The sequence below is a fragment of the Brachyhypopomus gauderio genome, chromosome 11 (assembly GCF_052324685.1).
Source record: "Brachyhypopomus gauderio isolate BG-103 chromosome 11, BGAUD_0.2, whole genome shotgun sequence".
Taxonomy (NCBI): Eukaryota; Metazoa; Chordata; class Actinopteri; order Gymnotiformes; family Hypopomidae; genus Brachyhypopomus; species Brachyhypopomus gauderio.
Window position 1 is genome coordinate 21,177,072 of NC_135221.1, and position 18,564 is coordinate 21,195,635.

General features: G+C 48.9%; 1 protein-coding gene across 3 annotated transcripts in view; it reads left to right on the forward strand.

Moving 5' to 3' along the window:
* The window catches only part of LOC143527453 (teneurin-1-like), a 141,535-nt gene that overhangs the window by 118,205 nt on the left and 4,766 nt on the right, over window positions 1–18,564 (forward strand). For all 3 annotated transcript variants that reach the window (XM_077022676.1, XM_077022677.1, XM_077022678.1), the window contains 7 exons: window positions 4,569–4,723; window positions 11,430–11,796; window positions 13,320–13,833; window positions 14,526–14,698; window positions 15,911–16,146; window positions 16,848–17,141; window positions 17,708–18,095. In XM_077022676.1, coding sequence (XP_076878791.1) covers window positions 4,569–4,723; window positions 11,430–11,796; window positions 13,320–13,833; window positions 14,526–14,698; window positions 15,911–16,146; window positions 16,848–17,141; window positions 17,708–18,095 — 2,127 coding nt within the window. The remainder of the gene's footprint in view (window positions 1–4,568; window positions 4,724–11,429; window positions 11,797–13,319; window positions 13,834–14,525; window positions 14,699–15,910; window positions 16,147–16,847; window positions 17,142–17,707; window positions 18,096–18,564) is intronic.

An 18,564-nucleotide genomic window follows, 5' to 3' on the forward strand; every position in this document is an offset into this window, starting at 1 on the left:
TCTCCTTTTTATTACTGCTAGATTAACATGGCAGAAAGATTTTGACACGTGTGGTGAGTGGTGAGTGGGGCGGGGGTCGGTTCTTAACACCAGCCTCGATCCGAGCGCGGTGGCCGCCAAAGCCCGCCAACACCCCCGCCAGGCTGTCGGGCTTCGCGGGTAGCTCCAGGACTTTTGCCCCAGTAGGAGACTGAACGAACGCTGATGTATTCATTTCCAAATCCGAAAATCGTAGTGTGGCAGAGCGACGCAGGATGAAGGAGCAGCATGTTGCTGGCTGGTTCTGAAGGCGTCATTAGTGTGGATCCGACGCCCCCCCGTTCTTCAGCCGGCCCTTCCAAAGCAGCAGGAAGTGACATTTCCTCCATCTCGTCAACATCCCATTTGCTTTCGGCTCGTGGCTCTGGAGGTGAACTCTTTTGAGCAAGAGATCTCATCCGTATCAGCCGGAAATGAATCATCAAAAAAATAATAAAAAGTCAAACCAAGAGCAACTGACAGGTTTTTTTTTTCCGTGCCTCCACAGATGTACAGCATAGTAACCTTGATAAAGGAAGCCTGCTTTTCAGATGACGGCTGGCTGTTTTAATTGCGTTGGCTGGCTTTTTGGTGTTCACTTTGAGCCTTGTTTTTGAAGCACAAACTGTAGTTCAGTTCTCGTTAAATGCTTTCCTCAATATTCAAATAAGCCATACATGTGTATGTACACCATGTCTAGTGCATTTTCAGAGTGCACTGTGGGTGTTAAACGGTTTGATGGTTTGATGTCTCTCTGTGCGCTTCCTCTGCAAATAGTATTAGTTCCCTTATAATACAACTAATATCCCCATTAACTTTTAAAGTGCTCACCTCAGCTTTTGCTTTTCTGCAATGCTGGAACAGGAGAGTTTTCTGGAGATTTATTTAAATAAGCCTGATTTAGTAATAAAAATTAACAAGGTTGTTACAGTCCACCTCCTTTGTGGAACAGTGTACAAGTCATATATATTTGAATGCTGTTTAACTGCTGTATTTGTCCTGGAAAAAGGCATTATTCTTCTGTTTTGTCTTTCATATTGAACCTAAATGTCACGGTGCTTTGCTGGTAAGAAGATGCTCCTGTTTTAATTATGTGGTCACGGCACACGTTGGTCTTACTGGTTTTACTGGTTTCCCTGCACCACGTAGTGGTACGTTTCAGCAGCACATGCCTCCTTCCGGTCACACACGGCCTACCGCAGAGCTGTGTCCAGGATAATAGCAGTTATTATCGGCCGCAAAACCATCCTCGGTTTACGTTTGACCGGAAATTTGCCGTGGCCCTCGGCGTGAGTAATTGCCCTACCTTATCTCATCACATTTACAATTCAGCCAACACATTCAGAATTCATCTCTTCTGCTCTTTTGTTGCTGTTGTTTTGTTTTCCAGGGGGAGGTAACAGGTGAAATATGACCCAGGAAACAATGGGCCACAGGGTTATAATAAGCTAAAATGTTCCCCCGAGGTTGAACAGGCAGACACTAAGGCAAAAGTTCCCTTAAATGCTTTTCCCACCAGGCTCGCGCTGTTTCTGATCCGGCCAGCGGTTCTGTTCAGCAAGTGCACACTTTCCCACACGGGCATCCTGTTTTAACTCTCGTATTCAGAGCGTACAGATGGGAACATTATACTTAGGTGATATCTTAATGCCCTATTGTTAATTCCGACTGTATTAATACAATATATGATTAAATATATGATCCATTTGTATTTTCCTTACCTCTAGTTCTGTCAGTCTGTCTGCCAGAACTCAAAAATGAACTGCCAATATGAATACCTAGTTCAAATCTATTCTCTATTTATAAGAAAAAACATACAGTACCTGTCCCACAATTTTACTGACTTGATTGACTACTGGGCCTGTAATTAACTCACTGTAAGCTGTACTTTTTAAACAGCTGTGTGCAGGTCTTCTAAAAAAAATCCCCAGCATTTACACGCATGTGTGCGTGCTGCTTTGCTGGATAAAGGCTGGATAAACAGTATTTTTGTGAATTTTACTGTCGAGCACACGGAGGATGACGTCACTATCTGCGTAGCACCAACGCTTCCTGTGGCACAGCTGCACGAGCGAGCGAGCGTTCCCGCGAGGCGGCCGCGCGAGCTCCGGTTGAAGGCGGGAAAAGCCACAACATCCTGATCTCGCGAAACAACTTTGCTCGCAACACACGCCGACGTGCGCCCGCGTGCGGTCTGCACGAGCTGTGCTGTTACTTCTGAGGAAACGCTCGCTCCGTCGAGTGAGAAAACCATCCGAAATCCGTGTGCTTCGTGTGTTTTCTTTCTTTATTTTTTGTGGCCCGTTTGGTCACCTCAGTGAATTTCTTATGAATACCTGAAAATATAATTAATAACTCATTGATTAATTAGGACAGTTATGAAACACTTTCTTGCTGTGTGATTCTCTGTTTGCTAGTCTTTGCTTATTATTGTTGTAGGGTAAGTAGTCATATGGGAGGAGAGAGAGAGAGAGAAATTGTGCCTTTGTTTGTTACACTGGCAATGTTAGGACGCTCCTCTCTCCCTCTGCTAATTGGGTTTAGATTTGCCCAGACCCTTTGAGACTGTTACATTAAAGCCAGATCTGCAGAACAAGCTACTCTCAGGGAGATCGCAAACTTGTTTTCAAAAAGAAACATGAAAACAAATTATGACAGGATTTTTTTAAGTTATGGGCTGAAGGTCCTATGAGCAAAATACAAGCAGCTGCATGTTAATTCAGTGCTAGTGCACACAGTAGTATAAATGTAGGAAATTGGTGTTGAAATTGAAAAGAAAGGGGGGGGGAAGCAATCAACACAACCCAACATCATTTCCTTGGTAATTTCAAGTCGAAAATTGTTTGAGAAGTCGTCATTGACAGTTTGCAGCCCCTCCTCAAAATCCACTGCAGTTATTAGCATGGAGGAATGTGCCCAGTGGGACCAGACCCAAAAAGCAGAAAGGCTTTTAAACAACACATGGTGTGACAGATGACTGGAATCCACATTACTCAAGGCATATTTAGTGATGTTGTCATTAAAAAATATGGATGAAAAAATACAGCTCGGGCACTGTGATTTTAAAATGGAATTTAATTATTGAGATAAATAGTGCACTTTGTAAGTTTTCTTTTTTTTAATTATTTTTCCAAGGTTCGTTTCAAACTCTAAATTTGACTGAGTGTACTAAATGGGGATTTGTTTTATGTTCTCGCCAGAAAGTCTGCATCGCAGTCCATATGGCGGTGTGAAAGCAGCCGGGTGTGTTGTGCGAGAGTGTCGTGTGGAGGTATAAGGTAGCATGCAGGGAGGCTCTAGAGATTTGTCCTCGAGAAGCCTCTCCAGAGCAGGAGAGAGAGGTCTTGGAACTATGCTTCATGGCTTTCAAAGTACCCACATGATTGGAGCTTGTTAGGACCACGTTCCACCAAAGAGCACAAGGAGCCCCAGAGAACACGAGCTCTTCATGATCTGAGCGCGGGAGCTTCAGAGGACACGGGCCAACGATGCGTGTGGCCCTCTCGCAATTTCCCCCCCGAAGGTAAGAAGGCGATGTGTAAATGCGAGCGGGGTGACGGAGTACGGAGCCCGCCAACGAATGGGGCGAGAGGCGGCGGTTTGGGGGGGGGTGGGAGAGATGGGGCGAGGGTGGGGGCCACCGCTGGTAGCCCTGGCCCCACTCCAGCGTGTAATCAGTCAGTGTCGGCCATGTGATGAAGGGTCCGAGAGGCAGTGGGGGGCGGGTTCACCTTTGCCACGCAGATGCAACGCCGTGACCCTGTTGTGTCGCCCGCTGACGGGCGGAGGAATTCATTAGCCGCGCTGAGAGAGGACAGTCTTACTGCCGGGAAAGTCAAAAGGCTTGGGCTCGGTACCAAGCGTGAGGGGGAGGGGTGGGGGGGGGGGGGGGGGGTCCCGAGATGCACCTACAATAAACCAGCATGACGAATCGGATGCCACCGCAGCCAGCTGGGCTTTCTGTCTGCAGATTGCATCACCTCTTACAGTAGCTGAAGCGAAGGCACCGAACGGGGAGCTTGTTTGGGCCTCAGGCTGGTCCCGCCCCGGCCCACGTGCGCCAGCGCCCGTCCAGGCTGTCGGGCGCCATGTGCCACCTATCGCCCAGGTCTGGTGCTGCGTGGGAAGGAGCTGTTGGGGACCGTAGACATGTGAGGTCCCGTCCTACATCCGAGACGATTCGCGGCTAACCGGGGCATTTGTGCCACATGCTCTCCGCTCTCACCAAGCTGGCCCACCTGCCGCAGTCCCGCAATCCCGTCTCTTGCAGTCCCGCAGTCTTGCTTTTCAAAGGACCACGCCAAGAATCTAATCTCACAAATGACTTATTTTGTTCCTTTGCATTGTTAGAATTCCTTTAGCGTTCTCACGGAAAGGAAATATAATCACATTTCTATTCATTTGGTGCTGTGGGTTTGTTAAAAAATGAGCCTGGATGAGCAGAACGTCTGTCAGAACTCCTTCACCGCCTCCGCCTTTCTGCCTCTCAGCCTCTCTGCCTCTCCCCCGCCTCACACTCTAATCACAGACCTGCTCTCTCTCTCCCGCAGGGATTGCGGTGGACAAGAGGGGCTTTGTGTACTTCGTGGATGGGACCACCATCCAGAAGATCAATGAGAGGGGGGTTCTGACCACCATCATCGGCTCCAACGGCCTGATGTCCACCCAGCCGCTGAGCTGTGATGCCCGCATGGATATCACGCAGGTACGAGTTCATCGCCAGACATACGCACACACCCTCCAGTTCCACATCCACCTGTGTTATTTTAGGATTTTAGTTGCTTTGGGTTTTAGTGCAATGGCTATTGTCCACATGTTGTGTCTCGTTCCAGCAGTGGAGTTTGCATAAGGTTTCTCATTCATATTCCGCAATGATACAAGTTGGTGATTCTAGTGATTATGGGCTTACAATAAGTTAACACAGTGCTGTCTGCTCCAGTAATTGGTTGATGTTGTTTGGTGTTCAGCACGATTCTCTATATCTTAATAAAAATATAATTAATCTCATAGTGTCTCAAGTAATGACTGTGGGATCTTTCTAATCCCACCCCTAGAATGGTCTGTTTTGGATCCGTGTGAGGATTAATCTCGAATGGCATGTTTGTTTGAATAAGGTTTAAATAAGGAAACGGGATCGCAGGAAGCCGGCATCTCACAGGCAACGAGTTGCTAGATACAGACTATGAGAACTGACCCATGGCCGTCTATTCCCTTTATGCACAGGAGTCTGTGTACGGGGAACGCTAAAATCTGCCGGTGTTATGACCGTCTTTATTGACTAATATAATGTGTACAAGTTGGAATCAAAGAACACAAAGCATTTCGGAGCGAACGCCCTGGGACTAAGAATGCTCGGAGAGCGAGCGGGAGAGATGCCTTCCCTGAAGCCGAGAGGCGGCTAGACACCCTGGGGGGCACCTGCACGAGCCTGGCTGAAACGGATCCAGGCTGGAGCCGGCCAAGCTGGCTGAGGCCCAGGTCCGTTTAGGCCCGGGGGGGGAGGGAGGGGCGGCTGGGGCGCATCTGCTCTATCTTTAGGGCCCCGCTGCGCGGTGGACCACGCGGGGACTCTCGTTCCCTACCGGTGCAGCTGTGTGCAACGTCTGTCCACATTACTGCCGGCGGTAAAATAGCGAGCCGGTGAAGGACGGTGGTGGTGGGCGGGGCTGTTGTGGTGGTGGTGGTGGTGGGTGGGGTTGTTGCGGCAGCAGTGGTGGGCGGGGCTATTGCGGTGGTGGTGGTGGGCGTGGCTGTTGTGGTGGTGGGCGGGACTGTTGCGGCGGCGGTGGTGGGCGGGGCTGTTGCGACGGGTGGTGGTGGGCGGGGCTGTTGCGACGGGTGGTGGTGGGCGGGGCTGTTGCGGCGGTGGTGGTGGGCGGGGCTGTTGCGGCGGCTATGGTGGGCGGGGCTGTTGCGACGGGTGGTGGTGAGCGGGGCTGTTGCGGCGGTGGTGGTGGGCGGGGCTGTTGCGGCGGCTATGGTGAGCGGGGCTGTTGCGGCAGTGGTGGGCGGGGCTGTTGCGACGGGTGGTGGTGGTGGTGGACGGGGCTGTTGCGGCGGTGGTGGTGGGCGGGGCTGTTGCGGCGGTGGTGGTGGGCGGGGCTGTTGCGGCAGTGGTGGGCGGGGCTGTTGCGACGGGTGGTGGGCGGGGCTATTTCGACTGTGCGACATGTCCTGTTTCCTGCTCCAGCTGTGCTGCGGGTTGTTGTCGGCACGGGACTCGGTCTTCCGTGTTTCCTTCTCCCACAAGGAAAATGGAGGAGGGAGAGAGAGAGATAGAAAGAGAGAGAGAGGAGGAGAGAGAGAGAGAGAGAGAGGAAGAGAGAGAGCTGAGTCTAGAGTCGAGCACAGAGCTTTTACTCCAGCCTTATCGTATGACTGTTTGCCTGGAGATGCTTGTCTGCTAGGCAGCTCCCGCTGAGACAAGAGGGCTGAGATGCGCTAGCGTCCACAGAGCTGGTGTAGAGGGCCAGTGGACATGCTCCCTCTCCTGTTACTGGAACACTCTGACCCATATTTACATCCTCTCCTCCACCGCTGCAGGGTGGGGCCTTGCCGACCCACCTCCCCACCCATCAAAGCTTATTACCATGGCGACCTTTCAACGGTGCTCCTGGCCGGCTGTTGTATTTTTGGAGGCTAGGAAGCAGCCCTTCATCTCTGCACGTGATTTCATCACAGCCATTAGCACACTTTCCAGTGATAGAGACTTACCCTGAAAGCCACGCTTTTTCAAACATCACTTGCAGCGATTTCATTTAGTTTTTTTTTCCTGCCTCGTCTCACATAGGCCTATCTCTCTCATTCTCTCTCTCTCACTCTCCCTCTCACCCTCTTGCTCTCCCCCTCTTTCTCTCTCTCCCCCCTCACTCTGTCTCTCCCAGGGAAAGTAAGCTGATGTGGTAATGAGTTTCTGTTGACCGAGGCATAAAAAAGACATCTTCTCTCTTGAAAAATTGGCCTCAGCGGAAGGCCCTGTTCTTGTCGGCATCAAAGAGTTAAGGCTCTGGCTGACCGCGGCTCGTTTTCCTCGAGGCGTTTCTCGTTTCTCCAAGATGGGTTCGCTGAGGATGCAGCTGGAAAAAAGAACCCTCCCCTGTCTCTGACCCAGCCTGTGGAGGAGGGGCGGTTAGGAGAAGTGAAGAGAGGGGGCCTTCCCCCACTCCAGTTGTGCCCTGGCAGAATACTAATGTATTATGTAGCACCTGAGGAAAGGGCGTGGTCCCAGGCAGGGGGAGGGGCCACAGCAGTACACTTTCACCAAGAGACACACCCACGAATGCCCAAGCACTTTACTCCTCTGGTACAAATTGCTTTCGGGTCCATAACAAGAAGGTCCCAGAATGATATGATAAGAACAAACCAGTCAGAAACGAGCACCGTGCTGCGTGAAACGCGTTCAGGTCCACCAGGCTGAGGGCGTTTTTTTTCGCTTTTTCAAACATCATACATGCTCCCTCTGTGTAAGTCAGCCAAAGGAGAAATGAATGCAAAGATAAACGCCGTCGAATGTACTTCTCTGGTTTTAGATCACTGTCTGCACAAGTAATGAGATTTATATCAAGAGAACACGTCCAGAATCCGTTTTTAACTTCACGGGATTAGCGAGCTCTTTAACTCAGCCATGCCAGGGTGCTAAAGTTTACTTTTGCGTGCTGGATGTTCGGCCAAGGGATTGAACGTCTGAAGCATGCGGCGGTGGTGTTTACCAGAGGATCTGCTGGTGTTGTGGGGAATGCTTGACTAAAATCTGGCATCTGTCCAGATAAGCAGCGAATTCATCCTTCTGTATTTTGATCCACAGACGAAAATCTGCTCGACACTTTCAAGAGGCGGGGGTGACCGTCCTGCTTTGGTGCAAAGGCGCTTGAGGGAGCTTGTGCCTTTTCAAACCTTTACCCAGATGCCTCCAGTGAAGGCTGTAGTAAATCGACAGATATACTTCAGTTAGATTAACTAATAGTGTTTAATTTTGATCGTACCACTCTGTATGAAAGGTTTCTCTCCCGTGTCTAGAGCTAAACAGATAAACATCCTTAGCATACACAAATCCACAGAGAGAAGCGAGACAGAGATATATAAGATGCGTAACCTATTTTGACCTATTAAGTAATAAACAACATTATTGAAAATGTGTAGGCGTAGTTTCTAATTGACTTCACTATTCTGCTGTTGTACCATCACGTCCGTGATGTTTCTTCAGGTCTTCGAAAACATCTTATTAATTCTAGAATAAGGAACACCAATTACCTTTTTACCTGACTTACCTTTTTCAGTTACAATTCATTAATTTTTCATTCTTTATCATTCCATTCTTGTGCAAACTGTTTTTACTTTCATAAATGAGTATTACTAATTGACTTTTGTTTTCTTATTTTAGATCATTTTATTTAATTTATTTACTGTCATGGGTATAGAAAAAAAAAGTAGGAAGCAAATAAGAGTCTCATGAGTTTAATAAAACTAATGAAACTGAACATAAAATTGCACTAACCAGAACTACAAAAGCACGGCAACAATGACTGACAACGGTCATCAAAGCAAAATGGCCGTTTAAAAGAAGGAACATAACACAACAGAGGTAGTGCAGCAAATGAGGCAGAGCATGTAACAGCTGAGGGGGCGTGGCAATAGAACAAAGAGAACATGTAACAGCTGAGGGGGCGTGGCAATAGAACAAAGAGAACATGTAACAGCTGAGGGGGCGTGGCAATAAAACAAAGAGAACATGTAACAGCTGAGGGGGCGTGGCAATAAAACAAAGAGAACATGTAACAGCTGAGGGGGCGTGGCAATAAAACAAAGAGAACATGTAACAGCTGAGGGGGCGTGGCAATAAAACAAAGAACAAACAAACAAACAAATGTAACAGAAACCAAAATATAAACAACTCATGTACAGTCTTCCTTAAACATTTTACCTTTTTTTATTGTTAATATTCATAATTTAGTTTACACCAGTTTGTGGGTTATTTGAAGGGTCGTTATGCCCGTATGTCTGTGCACTGAATACTTTGCATAATAAAAAATATATTAAAGAAAAAATGGCTAATTTTGAAACTAACAAAAAATGCAACACAATTCTCACATTAATTTTTTGAGCTATTAGTTGATAACATTTACAGTTCAGCAGTAGGCTAGGGGGAAAACTGTAGTAGTTGTCACTGATTGTATACTGCTGTCTTGTGGTTACAGTCATATTTACTTTATCAAAACTTCATCATTACCACATCAAGTTGGAGTTGTTTTATCAGAACTTCATCGTTACCATATCCAGTTTCAGCTGGAGACACGTTGAGCAGAAAAGCAATAAGCCTTCCCGCACACCCCTGCATGTAGTCCCACACGCTCACCACCGGTCAGCACCAGACGTGAGCCACGCGCACAGAAATAGAACAGATACGCCCACGCACACAAGGTGCCGTCCTCTGCCTCCACGGCCGATGGGCCATCGAGCCATGTCCTGTCTACATACTGTGTTCCCGCACGTCACCGGGGGATTGGGGTGGGGGGTGCTAGGCTGCTAGCAATTAGCCTCTGAGTAGCATCGTTCCAAGCTATGCTGACCCGCCTACAACATGCGTACTGCAATTAGCATAATCCATACTAATTTCGCCGTCCTCCCCCGGACGGTTAGCGGGACTCGGTGCCCGCTGGGACCTGGCCGTCCGTTCTGGTCCGGAGAGTTGAACTACCGTTGATGGTTTATTTATTCCGCCGCCCTTAACCGCCTGCCCCTCCCCCGTCTGCGTGATGAGGTAACGAGAGCTTCGGTATAAAGTGCACGGACGGCCTCTCACTTTATTAAAGTTTGATTACTGACCCATCAGATCAAAGCCTTCAGAGACATCCTAAGCTGGCAGTGTCTCATGAATAAGGAATGAGGGAGACACAATGGTTCTTCTCTCCATTTCACACCAGAGGAGCCGTGGCGGACACTCTCGGATCTCCTCTGAAGCTACACGCGTGTTTTCACCCAGGCGTGAGCAGCAAACCGGACGCTTCTCCAGAAGAGGTGCACTAGTGCAGCGTTTTCTGTGTGTTAACGCACTAAACACAGGTGAAGAAGGGTTTGATGATCATTAACAACACTATTTGGTGTTTGCAAGCAGGAAAATCACGTAAACCACCATTTTGTAAATCCCATTTTGTTCCGATTGTCGGTCTGCGTTCTACTTTTTGTAATTAGTGCTTGACCTCCTTCTTCATGGGACAAACTTATCTGTGAATTATGTATTACCACAAAGCCTCAGTGGTCTTCTGGAGACACTGGGGTAGTGGTGAGTACAAACAAAGAAAGAAAACCATGTTTGTACAAAGTGTTAAAAAGCTGTTCAGAATCATTTTCCTGGTGAATCCACCCCATCCCCCCCCACCACCCCCATCTCCAGGCGTCTTTACACCACTCGTGTTTATTTAGCCGCCGATCAGTTCCTGGTTGTTATTTATCCTGGCAGCCAAGCACGGACTTTGTAGAAGCCTCCACACGCAGCGGTGCAGACAGGCGTCCTGATGCGTGATCTGACATGTTCCTTCCTGACATTCATGCGATCGGCCATGTGGACTTCGACAGAAGGGGATACTGTTGAATCAGTGTCTTCTTGGTGCCGGAAGTCTGTTCACATTAGGGTTAGCTGTCGGCACAGACGGCCCTGCGTGGGCCCGATAGCGTCGGCGGGGAATTCGCCACACCGAGGAGACGGTGCGAACCCCGGCGAGCTCCAGAACTCCAGATCCTTGACAAGCAAGAAAGTGATGCACAGGATATGCGGGTAACCGTCTGCGTGAGCGTAATGTACGCGCACCTCTTTAGTGGTGGTGGTGGGGGGGGTGGGGGGGGGGGGATGGGGGTATGATTGGTAGGGGGGAGTCTTGTTTCATCCTGATGAATCATTCCCCATTATAACAGGACTCTGACCGAGAACGCTCCGCTCCTCACCCCTCCAGACAGATGGAATAATCGGAGCTGTCAGTTGCAATTCGACACATTCTATTTATTTACTAATTCGCCCACGGTGCTCGTCGGTCTTTGATGAGGCGTGTCTCCGTGGTGGGAGCGTCGGAGACGCCGCGTGGCCCCTGTGGGGGACACCTGCTGCACACACGGCCCCTCCCTTCACATCAGCCCGTCCCCGGCCCAGATCAGCCAGGGCTGCAATTTAAACCTGCCGCGATGACAGTTATTACTTGACATTTGGGGCAGGGGCGAGGAAGCCTACAGCATGTTGCCGTGAGTGCGGTAAACAACCGAAAGGTCGGACGTCAGCGGCTGACCTTTGCCTGCGACCGCGGGAGGGCAGCAGCTGAATTTCGGCTTCACTAATTTGGCAACCCGAGTCTCGATGTATGGTGAAAAAAAAAAAAAAACACACTTCCTGTCTGCTGAAAGCAGGTCACGTCTTCTGCGTGCAGGTACGCTTGGAGTGGCCTACAGACCTGGCCATCAACCCCATGGACAACTCCCTCTACGTCCTGGACAACAACATCGTGCTGCAGGTGTCCGAGAGCCTGGAGGTGCGCACCGTGGCCGGCCGACCCATCCATTGCCAGGTGCCGGGCCTGGACCACTCCCTGCTCAGCAAGTCGGCGGTGCATTCCACGCTGGAGGCGGCGAAGGCCATAGCCGTGTCCCACCAGGGCGTGCTGTACATCGCCGAGACAGACGAGAGGAAGATCAACCGCATACAGCAGGTCACCACCAACGGGGAGATCTCTGTGGTGGCGGGGGCCCCGACCGACTGCGATTGCAAGATCGACCCCAACTGCGACTGCTTCTCCGGTGAGTAAAGGCCTGTCCAGCACCTCCCCATTCAGGTCAAACGTCCGGCTGCTTCAGACGCCGAGACACAAACAACATCAGAAGCTTGTGGCACAATAGAAAATACTTGTGGTCTTGTGGCACTACAGAAAAGACCCAAAATCCTTTTTGCTTCAAAATAGCATAGTAGGTTCGGTTTTCAATTGAACTTACCATGTCTACACAGCCATCCCAGTAGGATTAGAGATGTTTTGATACATACTTTGAGCGGCATTTTATGTATGAAAGATATAAAAAATACGTATGGTTAAAACATCAAGCCTAACAAACCCCTGCTGCTCCAGAAGATGGCTGGTGTTTTTCTTCTCACTTCTGGCATCTGAAACACTGAACCCCACGTTTGCAAAGGAAAAAAAACCTCATTCGATTTATTATTCACTAAACTTATGGATGTCTCTCAAGATGGAATCATAAATAATGGATCGTGTCCTTTGAAAAGCTGAAAAAAAAAAGATATTTCAGAACATAATGGTCAGGATGCTGTCTGCTTCCTAATTTAAATCTCTCTTAATTCTGGTTTTGATTTACTCATGAGCTTTTGATGTCATATTTTAAGATTTTAAGATGGGGGCAAACTCTTCATTTGTAGTGGAGAGAGCAAATTCATTTGTAATGGCATTATTCATTAACATCCACTCCAATCCCAGAGGTCTAAATGATTCTTTTGCTTTAAGTTTTTAATGTGAATGCAGTGGTGAGCACTGCTGAGGCTTCGGGTTTGTTAATGGCTTTTTCTATTTGCAACAATGTTTTTTTTTCCCCCTAGAGTGGCCCTTCTGAGGTCCTAAGAGTCAAGGACTTAATATGTAATTAGTACAAAAATGACAATACTGGCTGAACTTCACTGCTTCCTGAGGTGACATTATAAGTTCAAGATAGTCCTTTACCAGCGAATTCATGCTACATGATGCTTCCCTGTATTTAGTTTTAGCTATTATATTATTTATATTATTAAGGGTAGAGTAGTGTTTAGCAAAAAAATAAAAGGTATTTAAAAGTGTATTGGATGTTCTTCGAACCAATAGGGTGGAACAGTAACTATTTCACCCTGGGTATTTTGCATATTTCCCATCATGCCATGCTGGTAACAGATGATTGCTCTTTTCAGAGTCTTTCATCTGCCATTTCCCTTCTGTGCATAAGCGCGTCCTGTCCGTCACACTGGGGCCTCTCGAGGATGCCCTTCCTCCCTGTTGGCACGGCAACCTCCAGCCCGTCAGCGCACGCGTGCCCGTCAAACTTGGCCCCTCCCTCCACTAAAGCCCTCGTGAAGCTGCTGTGCCCACGCTGAGCAGGAGTTTTGATAAATGAAAATTCTTTTTCATCAGGGCGGCCATAAATTAATAATCTGCTTCTCTCTGCGGAGCCCGTGTGAGGGGAGAGAGAAGCGCTTTAAGCCTCACGCGAGGATGCAGGTGGGGTGGGGGGGGTTAGGGGCAAACGCTGCGTCTGCTCCCAGCACTCACCTGTTCTCTGGGCTGCAGGTGATGGCGGATACGCGCGCGACGCCCGTCTGGAGGCTCCGTCCGCGCTGGCCGTGGCCCCCAACGGCACGCTCTACATCGCTGACCTGGGCAACATCCGCATACGCGCCGTGACCGCCAACCGGCCGCAGCCCAACGCCGCGGGCCTGTACGAGGTGGCGTCGGTGGCCGACCAGGAGGTCTACCTGTTCGGCCCCAACGGCACGCACCTGCACACCAGGAACCTGATCACGGGCGACCGCGTCTACAACTTCAGCTACGGGGCGGACGGGCGTCTGAGCGGCGTGCTGGGTCGCGAGGGCGGGGGCGGCCTGCACGTACGTCGGGACGCGGGAGGCCTGCCGCTCTGGCTGGTGGGGCCCCGGGGTCAGGTGCTCTGGCTCGCCGTCAGCAGCGGCCGCGTCCTCAAGAGGGTCTCGGCGCAAGGCCACGACGTCGCCCAGCTCACTTACCACGGCAACAGCGGTCTCCTAGCAACCAAGAGCGACGAGAACGGTTGGACCACGGTGTATGAGTAAGCTACCGTTTTATTATTTTTTTCTTTGTTGTTGTTGCTGGGAGTTTTTTTTTTTTTTAATAACTCCTTTGCTTAGCCAGACACGGCTCTGCGGTTTAGAAGTGATGCTCTTAAAACAGATGTGGAGTGTGTGCGCTGCAGGCTTGTTGAGTGCAGGGTAAATCTCTGACCCCCTTTCATTCGGCTTTTACAGTGCATGCAAGCAGCCTTTCCACTGGAGTCTTCGTACCAGGCATGCATTTTGTCACCATTTAGGGAAGAGCACCCATGTGATTGTTGTTACTCTCAGAATATTTTGAATCCCCTTTCACTGAGCTGTGGAGTGTTGGTGTGAACAGTGCCATCTTGTGGTTTCTTCAACTCCACTGATTCTCTGCAGTGCCAGAACCCGCCATCATCAGCATCGTGGCCATGTGCATCTGCACACCAGCAGAAGTTGCTTCTTAAATTATGACTGATGGTGCTCCCAAAACTCAGATAGAAATCTTGCAGAGATCTTGAACGAGACCATAGGTAATTGAGCCCCACAGCTCGGCAAGATAATGTCTCTTACCTAAAAATGGCCCTTCAGCAAGTGTCCAGAGTCCATGATAAAACGTCTCGCTTGCCCTTTTGTGTCTGATAAATCAGATCTGTGCAGCAGTGCCTCTCTTACCCCCCTCGGTAAGAAAGGACTCCTGTCTGAATAGGTACAACAGTGAAGGACACATCGTCAATGTCACCTTCCCGACTGGAGAAGTCAGCAGTTTCCACGGCAACATGGAAAAGTCGGTCCGGGTGGAGGTAGATGGTTCCAACTCGGAGAACTTCGTCACGGTCACCAACTTCTCCTCTTCCGACACAATTTTCACTTTCCGCCAAGGTACGTTTCGCAGGTGCGAGCCTGTGTTGACTTCTGTTGTTTTGTTCCTCTGGGTATTGCGAGGTGCTCTGTGCAGGCTTAGATTGGATTCCTCTTGGCTGCAGGCCGTGTTTAGTGTTGATGTCTTTATATGTCCCTGTCTCTGTGGTCTCTGACAGCTATACACTGTGTGTGGTCACGGCAACAGTGGTACCACAATATTCACTAACACAGCATTCCATAAAGAAGCAATCGAATAGTCATTTGTGAGCAGACATTTCAGATGCGTTTGCTGACTTTCTTATTATTAGAAAAATAATTTATTTATGGTCATTCATCATTTACCACTGTTCGTGCTACCTTCCCCTGTCTGAAATCAAATTAAAAACCCATTGCTCTGAATACTGGTTCAGTTGGACCAGGGAACACTGCATTGCCGTCTTAATGGCGTCATTTTCTTCTCGGATGTTCGTGGACGTGGTATGTTCTTTCTTTCATGCCAACCAGTTTCCAGCTCGCTGGTACATGCTATAACCAGCCGCGGTGGTTTTTAACGTGCCCACTAGGAGAATGACCCGCGTCACGAGCTTTTAATGGGACTTTGGCACTCCCCCTCCAGACTCGCTGGGTTAATGCAGTGGCGTGACGAGGTTTAAGGCTTGGCCCCTCGTCGCAGGTCTAACTGCCCCGCCCCCCCCCCCCTCCGAACTGTTCTAGCTCTACTGCAGTCATGAACATGGCCAGCTCAGGCAACAGTTAAGCAGCCTAGTTACCTCTGAAACATGAAACACATAGTAAATGTATGTGTGTGCATGTGTCAAAATGGCACAGATATTGCGTATTGCTACGTATAAATTACACGTATTGCTATGTATAAATTTAAGCGTTATCTATTGACACAGATTGTCATTAGTTCCATTTCTGTCTGTGAGAAGATTATTCATAGGTGTGAAACGGTAGACACACCTCCTCATGATAAAAGCAACCATAAACAGGAAACTGTTTTTCACTTTTGGTTGGTGGCCCCATGTTTATCCGCTACTCCCTTTCAAGTGTAACATGGTGACAATGTTTTCTGTGCAAAAGCAAAGGAAATCACAGACAGCCCAGCAACCCCTACTTCACAGTCAGAAGACGCAGAGTGAAGTGTTGCTTTAGCATCGTTAGTTTCTGCACGCACCAGGAATGCAAAAGTGGGACAACTTTTTCACACGTTAACCGCTCCTTCTACAGACCACGCTCAGAACACGTACCGCGTGAGCGCCGACGGCTCTTTCCACGTGACCTTTGCCAGCGGCATGGACGTGACCCTGGGCGCCGAGCCGCACGTGTCGGCCGGAGCAGTTAACCCGGCCATCAGCAGGTGCAACATCACGCTCCCCAGCGAACACAGCCCCAGCCTGATTGAGTGGCGTCAGCGGCGGGAACAAGCCAAGAGCAACCACACCGCCTACGAGCGTCGCCTCCGGGTACGCACGAGCGTGGGGTTTGTGTGACTTGGGCGGGGGTGTTGGGGGTCTTCAGTCCTCCGCCCCACCACATCTTCAGCAAAAAAAAAAAAAAAACCTCACACCAACACACAGCAAATGTGCAACATGACTAAGTCCTCCCCGTCTAGACACACGCGAGGATTCATTCGGGTTTGACACTTTTAAATTAATGAGATAATAAGCTAAACAACCAGTTTGAGATCAGACTTGCCTCGGTGCAGTAATATTAGCTATCAAAGTCATAAGGCATATCACAGGCTTTTGATATTGATCATGTTTAATTTAATGGAAAGAGAAAATGACAAAGTGACAAATGTCAGTTTGTTCCGCTTCTGTTTTATGGAAATAACGAGTGTCTGGCATTTACAGCGTAGGCGCAAAGGTCCAAAACCTGTTGTGTTTTTTTGTTTTTCCATACTGTGTTTTATTCCTCTTCCCGAATACGATTATAAATCAGTTATGAAATGTACATTGCTTATACTACTAGAAGACTTTGACTTTTTGATTACTGGCTGGTGTCTGGACACAGATTCTGTCTGATCTTTTGAGATGGATTGTCAGTGGAGAATCCCCATTAACGGTGGCGTCATGCCGAGACTCGGCCTGATCCGTGTCCATAACGCCGGCCCGACGAGTTCTCACCGTGTCCCTCACCCTGTTGTTCTTGTGTCTACCATCAGGCTCATAACAGAAATCTGCTGTCCATAGACTTTGACCAGGCCACACGTGTGGGCAAGATTTACGATGACCATCGCAAATTCACCCTCAGGATTCTCTATGATCAGCTGGGTCGGCCCATTTTGTGGTCACCCAGTAGCAAATACAATGAGGTGAATGTCACCTACTCGGCCACGGGCCTCGTTACCAACATCCAGCGCGGGAACTGGTCCGAGAGGCTGGAGTACGACAATGGCCGCGTGGTGTCCAGAGCGTGGGTCAACGGCAAGATCTGGAGCTACTCGTTTGTGGAGAAGGTGCCCTGGTTCGATCTTTTCCTTCTTGTCATTATTGGAGGTTTCACACGAGCATGTTCTGATTCAGCAGATGCTGCAAATGTAAGGAAGCCGTGCAAACCCAAACCCGTCAGAGCGTCTGCTGTACGCAGAGAGGTTTCACGCCTGATAACCGGTCTGTGATGAGTCATAGGGAGAGATTGTTGTTTCAGAGTGATTTTCTGATAAATGCTGAATGTCTTTTGAAGCACATATCATGAGGGGAAAACAAAGAGGTAGTTTTGTTTTATTGTGTCTGCTAAATTTGATGGAGACAAAACAAGGCCATTGCGTGCAGCGCGCTGTACCCAACACCCAGCCAAAGGGCACGGGCTTCGTCCAAAGTGTTGTATTTTCATTTTCCTTGATGTCACATCAAATGTTGATTTGTAAGCAAAACTATTAGATTTCACCATGATAAACCACTCTTTTCTCAACGGTGAAAATTGTTCTGTTAAGCCATGTCCCATTTTTGACTTTCACCCCAGTGTCAAGGCCATGAAGCTTTTTCCCAAAATGAACATTGTTCTTCTCTTATGTGCCTACAGTCCGTTCTGCTCCTGTTGCATAGCCAACGCAGATACACCTTCGAGTACGACCAGACCGACCGGCTCCTGGCCGTCACCATGCCCAGCATGGTCCGACACAGCTTGCAGTCCATGCTGTCTGTGGGCTACTACAGGAACATCTACACCCCCCCGGACAGCAGGGCCTCCGTCATACAAGACTTCGCCCGTGACGGTCATCTGCTGCAGACGCTACACCTGGGAACGGGCCGACGTCTCCTCTACAAGTACACCAAGCAAGCACGCCTCTCCGAGATCATCTACGACACCACGCTGGTCACCTTCACCTATGACGACTCCTCGGGCATGATCAAGACCATCCACCTCATGCACGAGGGCTTCGTCTGCACCATCAGATACAGGCAAACAGGTGGGCGTTCACATCTAAACAAGCATCTGTCTCAACTCCATCGTTTGGCAGATAGTAAGGAGATAATGCTGAGGTTTGTGGTTTGATGGGATGCAAATGTTGATGCGCACGCTGATGAACTTTAGCTGTAAAAACAGGTTTGAAACTGATGGCGGCGGAGGACAGTAGGTTCTTATGAATGCAAAATTGAAGCAAAGCGCTTAGTCCTAGTTTGCTATGTACAGATGTGTTCCTCAGAGGACTTTTTATAATGCCTACTGTTTCATAAGTGCTTAAACTGTGTACTTATGCAGTAGTTTTCAAAGTCCACGACCTTTTTTTGTGCTGTTACTATATTTTATTATAATGTATGTCCGTAATATATGCCTTGTTATTCAGAGGACCTTGTTTACAACTCTCCGTATCTTTGTTAATTTTATGCATTCATTAAAACAAATTGTTGTAAACAGCCCCTGTGTAATTACAATTT